This window comes from Armigeres subalbatus, chromosome 1, assembly GCF_024139115.2.
Source record: "Armigeres subalbatus isolate Guangzhou_Male chromosome 1, GZ_Asu_2, whole genome shotgun sequence".
NCBI classification, from domain to species: domain Eukaryota; kingdom Metazoa; phylum Arthropoda; class Insecta; order Diptera; family Culicidae; genus Armigeres; species Armigeres subalbatus.
In genome coordinates this window covers 110564140-110582892 of record NC_085139.1, presented here as the reverse complement: position 1 = coordinate 110582892, position 18753 = coordinate 110564140, and the positions used below count along the sequence as shown (strand labels likewise).

The window sequence follows — 18753 nt, the reverse complement described above, 5'->3', positions numbered from 1 at the left end:
GGGAATTCATAGACTCTTAGTCAGTGGCGTTTCCCTCACCTCAATCTACCTGTGCACTGGCTTTAAATTTAAGGAATTAGTGTGCGGAAATGCATAGAATTACTAGATTTTGGTTAGTTTGAACGTCTTTGATAGTTTTATTTTCCATCTTAGTGGGTACTTAAACGCAATGAACACAGCAATGGCAATGTGGCTTGACATGAAGCTCACATAGTGGCACAGGGGTTCTCACAACGTCCTGGTGTAGACTATAATTCGGTTTTCGCGCCAGTCGCAACCCAGAATACCCTACGGCCTACGCGTTCTGCTGACTGTAGCAGGGTATCATCGAATGAACGTAAATCATATGGACATCAACTCAGCATACCTCAACGGAAAGCTACGAGAAGACATTGGGATGAGTTACCAAAGACGACGAAGGAGTCTATAATATAGACCATGAAATGTATGTGAAGAAGGTTGCAAAACGATATGGACTAAGCGAAGCGAAGGGGTCCAAGCTGCCGTTGGAGGTTAGTTATTACCAAAGTCGCAAAGATAGTGAATATTTGCTGGACAACAAGCGCTACCATAGGGGGGTGGGGCGCTGCTGTACGGTTCTGTGAACATTCGTCCGGACATCTCAGCTAGAGTAATCTTGGGAAGGTGCGTGAGCAATCCGCTAGAAGTTGATTAGGTAGAGCTGAAAGGCGTTGTTAACCCTCTCTTTCCCACGACTTTTTTTCAAAGATTTCAATAGGAAGGAATCATCTATGTAAAAAATGCTAGAACAAAAGTTATTTGGCATAGCTAAAATTAGTGGAAAACGAAAAAAAAGTTTTCGATTGGAAATCAATATTTACTTGATTGTTTTCAATAGTTTCACTATTTTTACTCGAAATTGATTATATTTGCAGTCTAATGAAACCATAAAGTTGTGCCAAATACCGCTCTTTGTTGTTCAAATAATTAGATGAATGTTGTAAGGTGGAAGGTCCTCACTCTCAGAATTCATCATCGTTGACATTATTTCATGCCTCTCCGTATTTCCTGGCCATGCTTCAACAACTAAACAATTTCCTCAAGCTGTTGTCAGACAGCGTTCTGAGCCAAATTTATCTACGGATTTTTTTTCATTCTTGAATTGTTTTCGTTGACCAGAGGAAAGTGTTCAGAATTCTAATGATTTTGGGGTAAATCCCTTGCATCAAGCAAGCGTAATCATCTCCGGAGATCAATGCACAATAAAGATTCCGACTACAACACCAACGAATTGGGCTGGATTTCAACCGAAGGATGGATTCCTCCCTGGTCTGACAGTTACCCCATAACATTGTGAATGTCCCGTTTCTGTTATGACCAGTTTTACCAACGAATATCAACGTGTTTAGTACTGAGCTTTGCTTCTTATTTTAGTTCTATCTTTTTTTAATTTCTTGTTAGCTTTAATTCGTAACTGTTGTTATTTCCAAATCTTGCTAACGACAGGTTCCTGAGTTGAACCTGAGAGTGGCTTTTATGAACCCCTCCCCTTAGGTTGAGTGCCCTTCCGGCCTCAACATCGTTATGACAAATGAAGAACTGACATTAGAAATCAAAACTCAGACTTCACAATTAATTTTGAAAACATAATTTCACCCATACATCGACCTTTTAAACAATTTATGTTTTGGCGAAAAAGCCTAAATTTAGTTATACATGACTTGAACGCAAATTGAATATCTAAAAAATGAATTGAATCCTATTGTGTTTAATAAAAAAAAGTTGAAATTTGAAATGTTGTTAAATACCTATAATGAACCATTCGCAGAAAAACTTTTTCTAGCAAATTCGCCTCCGCTCTGACAATGATCGTGTGTTAGATGACGATTGTTAATTTTTCTTTTCCTTTTGTTTTTCTTTTTGTGAAGCAAAAGCAGTTAAATTTGGAATTTTGAAACAGAAAAACTTTTATCCGTTGTTTGCTGGTGTGATGAATGCAAACCTTTTAGAACTTCGTCAAACGTTACACAAAATCGTAAACATAATTCCCAAATGTGCCGATAGGTAAAAGAAGAAGCCTCATGGTTCAATCAATATTATGCTCACGGTTCTCCTATCAAATCTTACTAAGCATTAAATTTAGGTCAAAATAAAATAAAAACATCTTTCTTCCCCAATGGAGCGTTCGTTCCGAACGTTGATTTGCTCTTATGAATAAATGGTTCCATTCAGCCAAAGCACAAAGTATGAATGAGATAATATAGATAATTAATTAGTGCATGCAAATAGGTCATCTTACTTTGTGGCGATATTGGTAGCGATCACATGTTTGAAACGGTCGTTCGGGTGCTGCTAGTGAACGATAACGACGATGACGATGGTGATAAGGATGATCTAAATTTCGATCTAGCCGACGACAGCCGCCGGGGCGTAACTAACCGTTCGGGCCGACAATGGGCCGCCGAAAGTTCCAACTGGAGGTATGCTGCTGATGGAGGGGCTTCGTGCTGAGGCTGCTCTCGTTCAGCAGGGACGAAGAGTTGTCCAGTTCTTCCAGGTGGTGCAGGTCGTCGTCCTCCTCATCGTGGCTGGTGAGGACGCATTCGTTGTGGTTGCCGCCGCCGCCACCGCAAGGAGGACTACTGGAGTTGAGCAAATGCTGCCGGTGAAGGGGCGACAGCCGAAGGCAACCACTGTGGTAGCCGGCTCGCTGGTGCTCGTTGTTGTTGTTGTTGTTGTTGCATTCCGTTTCTTCCAGATCACTTTCGGACGCGGGAGCTAACCGCATTCGTACGGATAATTGCTGCTGCTGTGGGTGGTGGTGGTGGTGGTGCGGTAGGGATGAGCATTCACTACTCGGGAGGTTGTGTGTAGAGGTATTTGATTGGTTAGCATCGTCGTTTTGATCACAGTTAGTTACATCATCATCGTCGTACAGTTCTATACTATTACTATCTATCGTTAAATCTAATAATCTACGTTGGCTACTATCGAACAGCGAAGTGTTCAGAACGGCTGCTGGAGAGTGGTATCCTGCCGGAGTGGCTTTGTTCTTCAAATACTGCGGAAGACAAAAAAAAAAGAAGTTTGAGAAATGATAATGACTGCGTTGGTTAAATGGAAATAGGTGCGATGTGTTTTCTACGGATTTGTCTTACAATTCGTTGTTTGAACTCTATTAATTATGACGTTGAAGCACTAGTTTCAGTAACCTAAACTATATGATTGAAATTTTGTTATCATTTAGTACAGCGGTTCTCACCCTTTTTTTTAGAGATACCCCTTCGAACTTTTGCATTAATTGAGGTACCCCCTCTTGGAAGTAGACTTCCAAGCCTATTGAAAGAATAATTCCGAGCCGTTAGAAAGGAGGCTTCCGAGCCTCTTGAATGAAGCTTCTGAATCTTTTGAAAGTAGGATTTCTCACTTCTTCATAAGAGGCATCTGAGCCTCTTGAATGGCGGCTTTTGAGCACCTTAAGGCTTCCTTTGCATCTTGAAAGGACGCTTCCGAGCCTCTTGGAAGAAGAATTCCAAGCCACTTAAAGGAGCTTCCCGAGTCTTTTGAAAGAAACCTTCCGAGCCTCTTGAAAGGAGCCATCCAAGCATTTTGAAAGAAGGCTTCCGCTGCCGTAATCTGAAAAAGTGACGTATACACCGAATTACAACCTACATGTTTTCCATTTTTTTTGTTGAAGAGCTTGATAAAGAGCTACTCGTTAACACCATTTTTGGCAAATGGCGTATACGTTACTTTGCCAGATTACGGCAGTCCGACCCTCTTCAAAGGAGGCTTCCGAGCCTCATTAGAGTAGGCTTCCGGGCATCTGACAACGAGGCTTCCGAGCCTCTCTTGTAAGCAGGCTTCCGGGCTTCTTGAAAAAAGGCTTCCAGGCCTCTTGGAAGGAGGCTTCCGAGCCTACTGAAAAGAAGCTTCTGAGCCTCTTTCAAGCAGATTTCCGAGCCTCATTAAAGTAGGCACAGGAGTTTTCCGAGCCCATTGAAAGAAGCTTCTTGCAAGGAGTATTTCGAGTTTTTTTTTTAAGAAAAGCTTTCGACCGTCTTACAAGGAGGCCTGTTGAAAAGAGTATTTCGGGCCTCTTAAAATTAGGCTTTCGGGCCTCTTGAAAGGAGGCTTCCGAACCTTTTGAAAGAAAGCTTCTGAACATATTTAAAAAAAAAACTTTGAGCTGCTTGCGAAGAAGGCTTCCGAGAAGCGTAGAATGATGCTTATAATCCCCTTGCAATTTTGAGCTTTTCTAAAAAAAGGCTCCATGCCTCTCACATGGAGCCTTCGAAACCTTTAGATTCTAGATTTAAGGTTGTGAAGGGCAGCATTAAATTGGCTTTGATTGACTGATCGCCATGTACATTATGAACAAGACAAAGTTTTGAAATAAAAAATACACAATTATCAAAACTTTAACAATAAGTTTCGATTGGAATTGTAAAACTGTAATACGTCTGCCATTAAGCATTTTTGTCCGAGGTACCCCCTAGGGCCAGCGAAGGTACCCCAGGTTGAGAACCGCTGATTTAGTACAAGTTACTGCAACTAGTGCTTTAACTTATAATACAAATATTAAGGCAACACGGACGTCCTACGAAAGGCTGAAACACATAAGGCTGAATACTCATAAGGCTGATCTCAAAAGGCTGAAATCCCGAAAGGCTGAAAGTATCGAAAGGCGGAAATTGATGGTATGAAATCCATCAATCCCAACCATACGATATGTCGAACAAACTATGCTGAGTAGTTGAATGGTGAATAGTGAATGAAAAATAGAGAATGATGAATAAAGAAGAAAGAATAGAGAATAATAAATAAAGAATAAAAAATAATAAATAATAAAGAATATAGAATAAAAAATAAAGAATAAAGAATATAGAACAAAAAATAAAGAATGAAGAATAAGGCATAAATAATGAATAAAAAATAAAAAACAAATAATAAAAAATAAAGAACAAAGAATAAAAAAATTAAGAATAAGGAATAAAGAATAATGAATAAAAATTGCACAGAGAAGGAGGAAAGAAGCAGAAAGAAGACGGAAGAATGGAGGAAGAAGAGAGAAAGAATACGGAAGAAGGAGAAGGAAAAAAGATAAAAGATTGGAGAAAGAACATAGAATATGGAAGAATGAAAAAGTAAGATAAAGATGGAAGAATGAATAATAATAAAACAAGAAGGAAGACAGAAGGAAAAAGGAAGACGAAACTTGAAGAAGAGAGAGAGAGAGAAGACGGATAAAGAGAGAAGGAAAAAAGATAAAAGATTAAAGAAAAAATATAAAAGAAAGGATAAGCAAAAAGTAAGATAAAGGTGTGGAAGAAGGAATAATGATGAAGCCAGAAGAAGGAAGGATAAAGATGGAAGAATGAAGAAGGAACAAAAATGAAGAAAAAAGAAAAGGAAGAAGGTAAAAGAAAGAAGAAGGAAAAAGGGAAGAAGGAAGGAAAATGAAGGAAGAAGAAAACAGGACGAAAGAAGAAAGAAAGTTGAAGAACCAGGGGACAATGAAGAAGGAAGATAAGAAAGAAAAAGAAATGACGATAGAAAGGAAAGGAAAAAGGTTAAAAAAAGGAAAAATGAAGAAAGAATAGAGGAAAGGGAAAAAGAAACTACGAAAAGGAAGAAGATAGAAAGGGAGGAAAAACAAGAAAATGAAAGAAGGAAAAAAGGAGGAGAAAAAAAGAAGAACAAACAAGAAAAAGGAAGAAATAAGAAAGCAAAAGGAATGATCGAACAAGAAAGAAAAAGAACAAAGAAAAATTAACGAAGAAGAAACCAGAAAAAAGTAGGAAGAAGAAAGAAGGAACATGGAAGGCAAGGAAAAGGAAGAAATAAGAAAGCAAAAGAAATGAATAAAGAATGAAGGAATGAAGGAAGAAGAAGAACATAGAAAAATGAAGGAAAAAGAAACCAGAAGAAAAGTAGGAAGAAGAAATAAGGAACAAGGAAGGCAGAAGAAGGAAATAGGAACAAGGAAGGAGGAATTAAGAAGGAAGAACTATGGAGGAAGAACTAAGAAGAAAGGTAGAACGAAGAAGCAGGAAAGAAACAGGAAGAAGAAACTAGGAAGGGTTGAAAAAAGAAGAAAACAAATGAAAAAAAGAAAGAAGGAAGAAGAAAAAAGGCAGAAGGAAGTAGGATTAAAGAAGGAAAAAGAAGAACGAAGAGAGAAAAAAATTAGAAAGCAATTTTGGCAAGAATCAAAAACCAAATACAAGAACCAAGAACAACAAAGTCTTGTTCCTTTTATGTTACCTGTACCTGTGTAGACTAAAAAAATAAGAATTCCGTATAAAAATTGAAAGACAACAAGAAGTTGCAAGAAGTTTGCGGATCATTTTAGTTTGGGCCCATATTAACGTCAAATATGAATTCTTCCACTAAAATTGGTTTCTCGCGATTTTTCAGCTTTTCGAGTTTCAGCCTTTTGTTATTTCAGCCTTATGTGAGATTTTTACTTTTTCAGCCTTTCGTGTTCAGCCTTTCGTGGAAGACCCGGCAACACATTGTTCAAACTACAAGATTTGAAGATACATATTTATTTGGAACTCACCTGTGGATTCTCCGTAATCCGTACTGCTGCAGCAAGATCGACACCGTTGCTCCCAGGATCGTAACTGCTGCCGTACTTGACGGTTCGATGTTGGGGCTGCTGTAGCTGAGGATTTACACTTTGTTGTTCTTGTTGTTGCTGGGATTGAACCGAGCAGGAGGAGGAACCATTCGATCTAATCGAAGTGCTCGAAAGATTTGAGGCGGACGTCGAGGTAGCGGCAGAACTTGGTTCACGTTCCGCGGTGGTTGAGATGGCGTTAATGGCCAAAACTGTTGGAGCGGTAGTAGCGAGGGAGGAAGTTGTGGTTACGGCTGGTCTATAGGAATGTATCGGTTGCAGTTGATTTGGGTCACCCGTAGTTAAGGTCATGTGTTGTGGGCAGCCACCGCTCACGTTATAGCCTCCACGTGGCTCCTCGCAGTGTCCGTCGTTATTTTGATAGCTACTATTGGTACTACGATAAATACTATTACTACTAATGGCGATAGGTTTCGGTTCCGGTTCCTCTCCGAGATTACTGCTACTGCTGTTGATTTTTAAAACAGGATTCAGGGGTTCATTTATGCTGCTACCTAAAACGTGTGAGGGTAATGTTGGTTTCTGGAGTGGAAGAAGACTGGCACAGGCTGAGGAAGAGTTGGTTGGTTTTTGCAAAAGTCCATTTCTGTTTAGAAATAAGAGACGAGATTTTCCATTTTGAGTTTCTGGATTGTTGCTGGAAGGGTTTGAGTTGGCGTGAGGAAACCGGTTAGATCCGAAAGTATGTGCAGATTGTTGATTGCTTGAGGGTAGCTGAGATTCTGGTTGTTTGTATGTTCCATTTGGTATTAATACTGGTAGTTGCTCGGAGGTTCCGATAAGAGTTTGCATTTCATGGATATCGGCATTGCAGTTAACGGGATGCATCTGTAGAGCCGAGGTTGTCGCAGCTGCTGCTTGATTTCGTTGAGCTTTTTTGCAGTTTTTTCTATGGATTACCAAAATACAGCAGAACAGTAGCAAGAATATGACCATAAATGCACCAATGCCAATCTCGATCCATGGAATATATTCTTGGGGCTCAGGTTCAGTTACTTCCACTATTTGATTCATCATTTTCACATAGATCGGTATGCCTACCCCGGTACTACCAATGGCCATGATGGAAATATTGATTTTGTCATCAGTGGAAACATTCGGAAACTGAAAGTGATTGGTGTCGATCGTGAGTTTGACCGAATGGTTTACATTATCTTTGTCAATCCACTGGATCAGATATCCCTGCAGTTGTCCATTTCTGTTCTCCGGTGGACCCCAAGTCAGCGTAATACCATCCTTGCGTATTAAACCGTGGTTTGTGACAGGCCCAGGAACTATAGAAGAATCAATGAGAATTGTGTAACTCGAGAATAGTTTAAAATATTTACCATCTTGTTTAGTTAGAAAGTCCAAGACATCGCTGATGGGCTCCTTAGAATAGCAAGGCTTCAGGAAAGCTTTGTATGAGGTAAATGGCAATAAACCCACCAAATTGAAATGCATCGCGTCTTTCGGTCTGCAATTAAATAAAAATACATCATTAACTGTTCAAAACAATCATATAATATTTTCATCTCTATGAAAACCCCTTCTCGCAGGAGTTTGTATCGCAGATAGAATCATTTCGTATGAAGCATAACGGGACAGTGTCTCCCAGAAGATTATGGTTCTCAAAGAAATGTTCGAAACTATGTGCAGTAGCATCTATAAAGGAATATTTCTTCGTGCTTCCAAAGCAATGCCTGCCTTACGGACTCACATGTTCACACAGTTGATTCTGTTGGAACCCCCTCGTATAAAAACATCATGATTGACATTTTTATAGCACAACATTAGACACTTGTTGAGAAGATCGGTAGCGATGAAGCGGCTCCAAGTGAACTGAACACTCCGAACGTCTACGTGACTAGTTTGGAACCGATTGACAGCATCAGGTCGTCGAACGGAAGTATCAATCTGTAAAACAACAATCGAAGCCATTGAAACCCCTTAAAATTGAAACAAAGTACTGCAGTTTTGGAACAACACTCACCGTTTTCCATTGGATATAATGCAAATCTTGCACCATAGGTTCCCCATCCTCTGCCGTGGATCCCAAAATGCGCACATTGACGTTCTTAGTGTTCGGAATAAAGACGCCCGTCACGTTGCCGGGAACCTTCAGCTGTGTGACCAGCACCTGACGATATTTTATCTCGTGCTTATCGTGATGACCTGCCACGCCCACGCTTGCATCAGCCGATTCCAAATCCAGCTGTGTCCCCGTCAGCGAATCGAAGGCTCGCCGCCGTCGTTTCCGTCGTTTTTTGTCCGACGACTCGTCCAGCACATTTTCGCGCGTTTCCCTGACGGTGATGGGTATCTTCGTCAGCAGGGGCTCCACTTCTTCATGCGTTATGTAGTCATCCAGTATTTGGGTGGTTCCGTTGATTTGCAGTGCGTCGAACGGAAGGGCCGTCGTGTCGTTGTGCTTGAGCTGGATGGTGTAGGCAGTGGGTTCCACACCGGAGAACCGGGGCCACCATATGAAGATTCCATTGGAAAAAAATATGGACAGTACCGGTACTGGGAATTTAAAAAAATAATAATGTCAGCACATATGTTGAATTGTTCAACTCAAATTTATTCAATATTCATTCAAATTTATTTAGTTTATTTTCCATAATTTGACAATTCCAGGGTAATAGTGTTCACTAATTGAGTTATAGGATACCTTTTATCAATTTTATTTGTCAGTTAAATCAATTGACGGATAGCGTCTACATAATTAGATAAGCATTTGAAGGAAAATACATGAAAAAACGTTCGAGAACTACAAGATAGTATAGAGGAAAGGTATTATTTGTTGTAAAATTTATTCCAATAAACAAATATTAAATTTATTGCGTTGGATTCATTGCATATGGAGCAATTGAGTTCGTTGTTTTATGCTCATTGAAGTCTTCAAGTCATCGCTTTTGGCTATAATGCTTGCGACTGCGACTAACAGTAGCTTAGGTGACCAATCCAACAGGCACCTATCCATAGTTCAGCACTTGCGCATAGAAGGGAGTCACAGTCACGGAGCTTTTAGAATTTTAGGTAATTGATGGAGTGTATTTGTTTTTGTACATTCGTGGTAGGCACCTTTGCAAGAGCTTGGACCATGTGGTTCATTGTTTAATGAATTATTTGAGAATTTTTCCTTTAAGAGCACTGTCTATAGCCGTTTGTAAGCAATACTGGGCAATGTACAGGAGCAGCTTGAAGGGAAAGATGGAAATATGTCGAGATCACTGGCGGCGCCAGAGTTCTGGTAATGGTGGGGCACCAGCATTTTTAGCGTAATTTGTTCATTTATAATTTGGCGTCAGTAGTAAAAACTAAATGTTAGGCAGTTTCAAATATAACGAAATTTTTATTGCATTTTATCGTCTATAATTGAAAAGATCACAGGATTTTTTTGGAATATTTTTCCAAAAACTTTGAATAAAAAATTTAAATTAAATATAATAAAAAATTGGCGGAAAATCTGTTATTTTTCTCAGGACAATTTTGGCGTATATAATTAAATTTCTAAAAAATAATCGATTTGTGAAAATTGTTGCCAATATTGCCAGATGTGGCTGGCACAACGCTGATAATGCTGTAAACGATGGCGAACTGTGCTACGGCGGACTCATTTTTACCGGATAAAAAAATTATGTCAGACCGAGTGTAAAATGCGTTTAACACGTTCGATTGCTTGTAGGTAACTGAATTCACTGTTTTACTTCTGTTTTTGTCTATCTAATACATGATATGGTTTGTGTGTCTTCTCCGTTTTTGTGTTTGTTCAAGGTAAGTATGTATGCTTAAGGTAAGTATGGGTGTGTTATTACAATATTTTTAAATGTGAATTTCAGGGCCCCATTGAAGCGTAGGCTTTAAGAAGATGTAGTAGGGACAGTCTAAGGTAGTTCTTGGTCGGCATCGTAGGGAGAACGTAGAGCTCGGCGAACTACGCGAACGATGTTGTCCTTCCCATGATAGGTAGCCACAACCCTACCGAGGGCTATTACTTCGAAGGAACGTTGTCATTCTTTATCAGAACGATTGTACTAACACGGAGCTCAGTGGCTGTCTTCCACCATTTGGCTGGTCGTTGGTGGAGAAGCCCGATGGATTTCTTGGACCAACGCTTCCAAAGATCAGCAATGGTACGCTGTGTGGCCTGGAAGTGGTGTATAGACGATTAGTCGACATCTGAGAAAGATCTGACTCGGGCAATTGATAAATGGTCTCTGCTAGTAGAAAATTTCTAGGAGTCAGGACGGAGAGGTTCTGCGGATCATTAGAAAGAGGCGTCAATGGCCTGGAGTTCATGATGCACTTTGTTTGCGCTACCAGTGTACGCATGTCGTCATAGTGAGGTGGGGATGCCCCGATGACCTTCAGGAAAATCCGCCTCAACGAATTCACTGCGGCCTTCCAAAGCCCGCCAAAGTGCGGTGCACGCGGTGGGATGAATTGAAATTCGATGCCTCTCTCCAAATATTCTGTCGTCCAGGCGATGCCCTTCAGTTGATCGATTTAAACTTAGTGCAACTTCTTAACTTCGCGCGACGCGCCAACGGACGTGGTGCTGTTGTCACAGTGCATTGTATGGACGCGCCCGACACGGTACATTGCCTGATTTTACCGAGCTCGAGAAAGAAAAACTTAGTGTGTAACAATTAAACAACAGCTATTTCAAGTGAATTAACAACGGCTATGGGTAATAAGCAAATCTTTCATTTTCAAGTATTATGAATCAACCAAGAATTCCATGGAGTTAGGACATCAGATCTACCAGCTCATCTGAAAGCATGCTCGGCGTATTCACAAGAGCTGCAGATCTACGATGACGAACAATAAGCAGTTTATCATAGTTTTCAAGAATTTAAAGTTTTTCGGAACCTCTTAGAGCTTGGACTTGTGTTTTGGGATACATAGGATGCATCCATGGACTAGGTTCAAAATCATCCAAGCCATCCCTGGAATAAAGCGTCTTATCTACACGCGTAACCAGAGATCTTTCGGCTTGTTGCAAAAGTGGTACATGCCCTTTATGGTACATAAAATAGATTGCGTCTATTGCGTACGGGGCTGCGAAATGGTGAGTTAACATCTGGGAAGGAGCGACCTACATACACAGCTCTGGTCTTCACAAGTTCCAATCTCACGCTTCCACGGGTCTTCCGATGATAATCGACCGCCAGCTAAGGGTTTTGTACTTAGCTGGTAGTGCAGCCTGGGCACTGTTGTCCTTCTGACATCAGCTAGAGTGAGTGGGTGCGACCAAAGGGGACCATCGTCCCTAACCCCTAATCCCAAGGCGTTAAGCGACCCGTGCCGAGGGGATACCACGGAGCCTGTGGGGTACCTGGGCACCCTCCACAGTAATTGTCCCTTACCGCGTCATGCTGGGCTCTGGCGTGGTGGACCACTTTTCCCGAGCAACTCGTGGGACCAAAATGGAAAACCAAGTCAATCTTTCAATAAGTGGTAGTAGTGTAGGCAACAACCCCTTCACAAGAGGTGGGTTGTTCAGGTCTCCGCCTAAGAGACCAGAGGCAATAGTCGGGAGCTCGGTGCGCAGCGCTAGCGTGGGTCACTTGACCTTCTCCTCGGCAATGCCGGTAGAGGTTATCGATGGCCCATGGCTTGTGAAGGCGATGAACCGCAAACGCGATGGGCTTCCGGCCTTCGAGGTGGCGACGAAACAGCTGGACGCCATCATCGACTTTGCATCATCGAAGCATAATATCAGTAAGGACCTCAAGAGGAGCTTGTTGAAACTTCGAAAGTCGATGTTGGACACCAAGCTGGAGAGGGCGATCGGTACGGTCAAGTGTAAACCCGTGAAATCCGTGGAGTCTAGGTCTACCCAGCCTGAGGCCCAAGGATTCCCGCACTCGGGCAAGATCAAATCGACCGAGGGCGTGCCATTGAAGACGGTGGTGCCAAAGTCTGAGAGCTGAGACTGAGGCTCAAGTATTCGCGGGCACGTCGGGGGTGACTGCTCCAACGGAGCAGACACAAAAACGGGGGAGACAGTCTCCAGGAGATGAGCTCCCTGGGGGCCGCTCCAAAACGCGGAGGGTTACTACCCCGAACAAGGGTAGTGGGGCTGGGAAGCTGAACCCCGGCCAGGTACCTCCAAAACCGGGGGAGGAAGGACCTGGAAAGGTCCGTCCACCCAGGAAAGATGGTGGTAAGGGGTTACGGCAGGCTGAGAACTCTCAGCCGCCCCAGACCAGGGAAATAGAGGGGGTTGACGCCTCCTGGACCCTGGTCAAGAACAAGAGGCAACCGAAGACGTCATGGGCCGAAAAGAAGGCCCAGGTGAATGAGGGTAGCAAGAAGTCTAGAGTAGGCGCCAATCGCTCTAGGGGCGATGCCCTAGTCATCAAAACGGACGAGGCTAAGTACTCGGACGTCTTGAAGGCGATGAGGAGTGACGTCGAATAAGACGTACCCGGATGGGCGAGATGATCCTCGAGCTAAAGCGGGGCGTCTCGCAAAAGGGCGCCGCCTACAAGAAGTTGGCGGAGGAAGTCCTAGGCGAGACGGTCAAGGTGAGGGCACTCACGACGGAGGTGAATCTAAGGGTTAAAGACCTGGACGAGATCACCGAAGTCGAAGAGCTCGTCACGGCACTGCGGCGACAGTGTGAAGTGGAGGCGTCCACCGCAGCCGTTCGGCTACGGAAAGGTCCGACAGGGACACAGATAGCATTGGTTCGGCTATCTGCAGCGGACGCCTCCAAGGTAGTCAAGTTAGGGAGCGTCAAGGTGGGTGGTCGGTATGCCCTGTGGGCATATATGAGCAACCCGAAGTTTGCTTCAAGTGCCTGGAACCGGGGCACAAGCAATGGGACTGCAAAGGCCCTGACAGAAGCAAGCTCTGTCGACGCTGCGGATTGGAGGGACATAAGGCACAATGCTGCACGAACCCTCCCAACTCACTATGGGGGATCCCCATACAAGCGAGCGGTCAAAAATAAAATTGGACTTTTCAAGTGATTTTCCACTTTGCTTTAGCTGTGTATGGTCGAAATAGCATGAATATATAATTTCTAACACCCCCCCCCCCCCCTTTAGGGATCGTCTATGAATTACGTAATATTTTTTTTCATAAATTCGATTAACGTGACAAAGCAATCCAATTTAGGAAGTTTAATTTTATATGTTTTCTTGAGGAGAAGGAAGGGGGTTGTACAAAAACTAAGTACAGCAATTTATGGACATCATGAACCCTCCCCTTCTCCATCCTCATTTGTGGACTGTCGTCTATATATTTTTGTATATTTTTTGCGGAAGGTAATCATTTTTGTGGGAAGAAAGTAACAAAACGCCTCCCCTACCAATAAATCTAATAACTTTTCATTGCTCTAAATCTGAAGTTGGCGGCGAGAGAACCGAATTAATGTTAAAAGACATTAATTTCATGACATTCGGTGATATTTTTTGTTCTTACTCTCATGCCTCACAATTTGTATTTAGAACAATCTGTTTGACAAAGTACTAGGTTCTGAAGGATCCTAAAGCATTAAATGTTAATCAAAGAATCAGAAGTCAAGAACGAGTAAAGTACGAGACACTGAAGACGTCCTAACAGGTCGAAATACGTATATGTAGAACTAATACGAGTTGGTGGAATAAAATGGAATTTTACTAAACTCGTCTTATGACAGTGAAAACATTCCACTAAAAAATAGTTAAACAATTTTCTTAAAGAATCAGAATTGGAAATAACTTTTGAAAAAGGGTATTAGCAAATTAGAAATCGCAATCCCATGACATTTGTACAAGTTATTCAAAAAATAAATGAGAATAATATATTCTCAAAAATGTGAACATTCATTCATTCCACAATGCTCCATTGTTCCGAAAAAGCAAATTTCTTTCAATTTGAATAACAACACTATTTAAATTATTTTTGATTTGTTTTCATGATTTCTACAAGTTATATATAGCATCATTCTTTTCTGTGTGAAGGTTTAAATCTTTAATGATATTTTCTTCAATTCCATCAACGATGGAAGATGACATGAATTCATCTAAAGTATCAGAGGATAAAGAACTTTTAAAAATCTTCAAATATTACAAAATTACGCATGGCATAAGAATAACTAAGTGAATTTTTTCCAATGTCTCCTCGTTATCCAAATCGAGCTTAAAATAGATCTGATTCATGTAAGGCACGAAGAAAAATGTCAACATTTGCCTCTCTTGATCATTTTCTTGCATTATGAGTTCTAAATTTCTTCTTTTTTATATTGACTTTCCGCTGGTTGTTCAGCCAGTGAACCTCAAAGTGTAGATGAGTGAATAAATATTTCCCTACCTTTAGCCAGACATTCATGAACACTAGCAAGAATTTCATACTCTCCGTACTAACTAAGATATTGTTCGTCTTTACTTTTGCAATAAACATGTCGGGAATTATTGATTCCATGAGATTTATAAATATTTACATACTATGAAACCTCATATTTAGTTCTCCATCAGTAGCTAATGAATAGCTCAGAAAAATAGGTTTAGGGAAATGACTCAAACCACTCAAGCCCCAAACGCAATTCAGCGGAATGGCGACGGAACCAGTAAAATTTGACAGGAAATATATAAATTCCGTTACCGTTACCGTTGTGCTGCATTGTATTGGGGGTTTTATTCATTCACCCTTTGAAAAGTTAAAAAATTGTTATAAATAAAGTCGAAGTTATTACCAATACATGTATTTTGACCATACCCTTTGAGCCCATAGTTCAGTCTGGCCCATTTTCAATAGGAAACGATGGGACTAGATTTCCCGTCGAATGAAACTTGTTGCGAGAAAATCGTACACAAATAAGCGTCTAAATGGCGATTTGCGCACATACATACAGACGCGCATGCACACACATACAGACATCACCTCAATTCTTCGAGCTGAGTTAGTTGATATATACCACTACGGATCTCCGGGCCTTCTATCAAACATTCGTTTTGGAATGAGCATTAACCTTGGAGTACGAGAGAGGCAAAACACAGTAAAAAATAAATGAAAAAATCAAAGTGATTTAACTCTGTTAATTGCAAATACTGGCAAGAAATTATTTCGGGAAATTTTAGTCGAAGCTTCGTCCTTGATGTGCATCATAAAAGAACCCTGGGATTTCTGAGGAAAAAAAAGTTCTTCACTATCAAAGTTGAAAATCGCGTCGTTTATGGAAAAAAATATTGTTTCCGCATTTATTTCATCCTTTATTCACACTGTACCCATAACTTTTTGCATACCATTTTAAAGCTTATACAAATACCCTTGTCATGATGTATTAACACCAAAGAAAAAACATTAAGAAAATATTTCAATAAATAGTTGAAAGTAAAATATTTTTTCAGGAAATTTGTTAACTTTTTTACCCATTTCTGACTTTGACACCTTATATCTTTGGAACTAGTGCACCTAGAGACTTCAAATTCAGAATTTCTCTTAATTAGAGTATTGACAATGGAGAGAAAATATTTTAAAATAATTCGGAAGACATGACATTTTCGATTAATGACCGCCCGAAATCCTATAGTGCAACTGTTTGATCTGTTCCAGCAAAGCTGTGAACAGCAAGCACCCCATGGGGGGTTCGAAGTGCCCGGCGTTTAAGCGTGCTGCAAAATCACAGTGCAGGTAACGCAGCTAAACCTGAACCACTGTGATGCAGCCCAGCAACTGCTGTGTCAGACAGTTGCTGAATGGGGGACGGATATCGCCATCATAGCAGATCCTTACCGGGTACCCGCCAGGAACGGTAATTGGGTCACCGATGGGTCTAAAATGGCGGCGATATGGACAACGGGGAAATACCCAGTCCAAGAGTTGGTGTCTTCGACACACGAGGGCTTCGTCATTGCCAAAATCAAAGGGGGTCTTCTTCTGCAGCTGCTATGCGCCTCCTCGATGGTCGATCGAGCAGTTCGGTCGAATGCTAGATTGTTTGACGGCTAACTTGATGGGGAGTAGGCCGGTGGTGATGATGGCTACACTCACAACGACCACATGGCGGTTCGCTACAGTATCGACTATACGACCAGCATTCAGCGGACAGAAGAAGGGGCGAGGCCTAGCCCTCGTATGTGGAAGACATCATACTTCGCCCACGAGGTGTTTTAGGAAGTGCTCCGCCGCGAGCACAATACTCTCGGTCTGAGCGGCGAGCAGCTGGTAACAGTACTCTCGCGTGCATGCGATGCCACCATGCCTAGGAAAGTCCACCCTAGGAATGGGAGACCACCGGCTTACTGGTGGACTCAAGCAATTGCGAACCTGCGCCGCGCCTGCCTACGGGCAAGGAGGCGGATGCAGCGAGCACGCACAGAAGAGGAGCGTGTTGAACGACGGGTGGCGTTCGTAGCTGCTAGAGCCGCTCTGAAGACTGAGATTAGATCAAGCAAAAAAGCCTGCTTCGAGGGCCTGTGTCAAAGTGCCAATGCGAATCCATGGGGTGACGCCTATAGGGTCGTAATGGCCAAGACACGTGGGGCGAAGGCCCCTACAGAGCGGTCTCCAGAGATGCTGGAGAGGATCATCGCGGGGCTCTTCCCACGTCACGACCCAAGTCCCTGGCCTCCCTTTGTGGAGCTGCCACGGGCCAGGGTGGCCGACGAGGGAAGAGTAACTGTGGCGGAACTTGCGGGGATTGCACAGTCCCTCAGTGTAGGTAAGGCGCCAGGACCGGATGGTATTCCGAACCTGGCCATCAAAGCGGCCATTGCTGAGGCTCCCGAGATGTTCAGATCTGTCATGCAGAGATGCCTGGACGTGGGAGTCTTCCCTGAAGCATGGAAAAGGCAGAGCTTGGTCCTATTGCCAAAGGCGGGAAAACCACCGGGAAATCCATCGGCATATAGACCAATATGCCTGCTTGATACGGCGGGGAAGGTGCTCGAGAAGATCATCTTCAACAGGTTGTTGATACGCACGGAGGGTGCGGATGGTCTATCGAGTAACCAGTTTGGCTTCCGAAAGTCGACCGTAGACGCTATCTTGTCGGTTATCAAATCCGCGGAGATAGCTATCCAGCGTAAGAGGAGGGGAGTTCGCTATTGTGCAGTAGTGACTCTCGACGTGAGGAATGCTTTTATAGTGCCAGTTGGGCAGCTATTGCAGATGCGCTCCTGCGTCTTTGAATTCCCGAGTACCTGTACAAGATTCTCGGAAGCTACTTCCAGAATCGAGTACTGGTATACGACACGGAGGCGGGTCGGAAGTGCGTTGACATAACCTCAGGGGTTCCGCAAGGTTCCATACTGGGTCCGGTGTTATGGAACGTCATGTACGACGGTGTCTTGAGGTTGAAGTTCCCGGTGGGCGTGGCAATCGTCGGCTTCGCTGACGATATTACGCTGGAGGTCTACGGCGAATCGATCGAAGAGGTGGAGTTGACTGCAGCCCACTCGATCGCAATTGTGGAGGAGTGGATGAGTTCTAGGAAGTTAGAACTGACTCACCACAAGACTGAGGTGGTTGTTGTTAATAACCGAAAGTCGGAGCAACAAGTGATGATAAGGACAGGCAACTGCACGGTCACCTCTGAACGCTCCATCAAACTCTTGGGGGTAATGATCGACGATAAGCTCACCTTTGGTAGCCACGTCAATTACGCCTGCAAGCGTGCCTACACAGCTATAGTGGCATTGTCCCGGATGATGTCCAATAGCTCTGCGGTTTAAGCCAGCAAGCGCAAACTTCTGGCTAGCGTTGCTCTGTCCATATTGAGGTATGGGGGGCCAGCTTGGGGCACGGCCCTGCGTATTAACTGCTACAGAACGAAGTTAGAAAGTACGTATAGGCTCATGTGCCTAAGAGTTGCGAGCGCGTACCGTACCGTGTCACACGATGCACTTTGCGTCATCACCGGTGTGATGCCTATTGACATCGTTACCGGTGAAGCCATAGAGTGCTTCGAAATGCGCGACACGAGAGGCATCCGTAGGACTGTCAGCTTGGCCTCAATGGTCAAATGGCAGCGTGCGTGGGACAGTTCCACTAAGGGTAGATGGACACATAGGTTGATACCGGAGATAAGTACGTGGGTCAAGAGGGGAAATCACTTTCCACCTGACCCAGGTCCTTACAGGCCATGGTTGCTTCAGACAGTACCTACACCGGTTCGGACACTCGGCCTCGCCCGAGTGAATATATAGAAGGGGTCAAACAGTCGGTTT

The 18753-nt window shown here is 42.9% G+C and overlaps 1 protein-coding gene across 4 annotated transcripts in view; it reads right to left on the bottom strand.

The window, feature by feature from the left end:
- Positions 1 to 1753: 1753 nt before the first annotated feature.
- Positions 1754 to 18753, bottom strand: part of LOC134204852 (uncharacterized) — a 205878-nt gene continuing 188878 nt past the window's right edge. For 3 of the 4 annotated variants that reach the window (XM_062679665.1, XM_062679676.1, XM_062679684.1), the window contains exons 6-10: positions 8580 to 9112; positions 8307 to 8503; positions 7936 to 8063; positions 6527 to 7881; positions 1755 to 3022 (exon numbers count right to left, since the gene is read on the bottom strand). In XM_062679665.1, the coding sequence (XP_062535649.1) occupies positions 2396 to 3022; positions 6527 to 7881; positions 7936 to 8063; positions 8307 to 8503; positions 8580 to 9112 (2840 nt within the window). In that variant the 3' untranslated portion in view covers positions 1755 to 2395. Of the gene's footprint in view, positions 3023 to 6526; positions 7882 to 7935; positions 8064 to 8306; positions 8504 to 8579; positions 9113 to 18753 lie in introns of all 4 variants that reach the window. The other variant, XM_062679655.1, reaches the window with a different exon arrangement.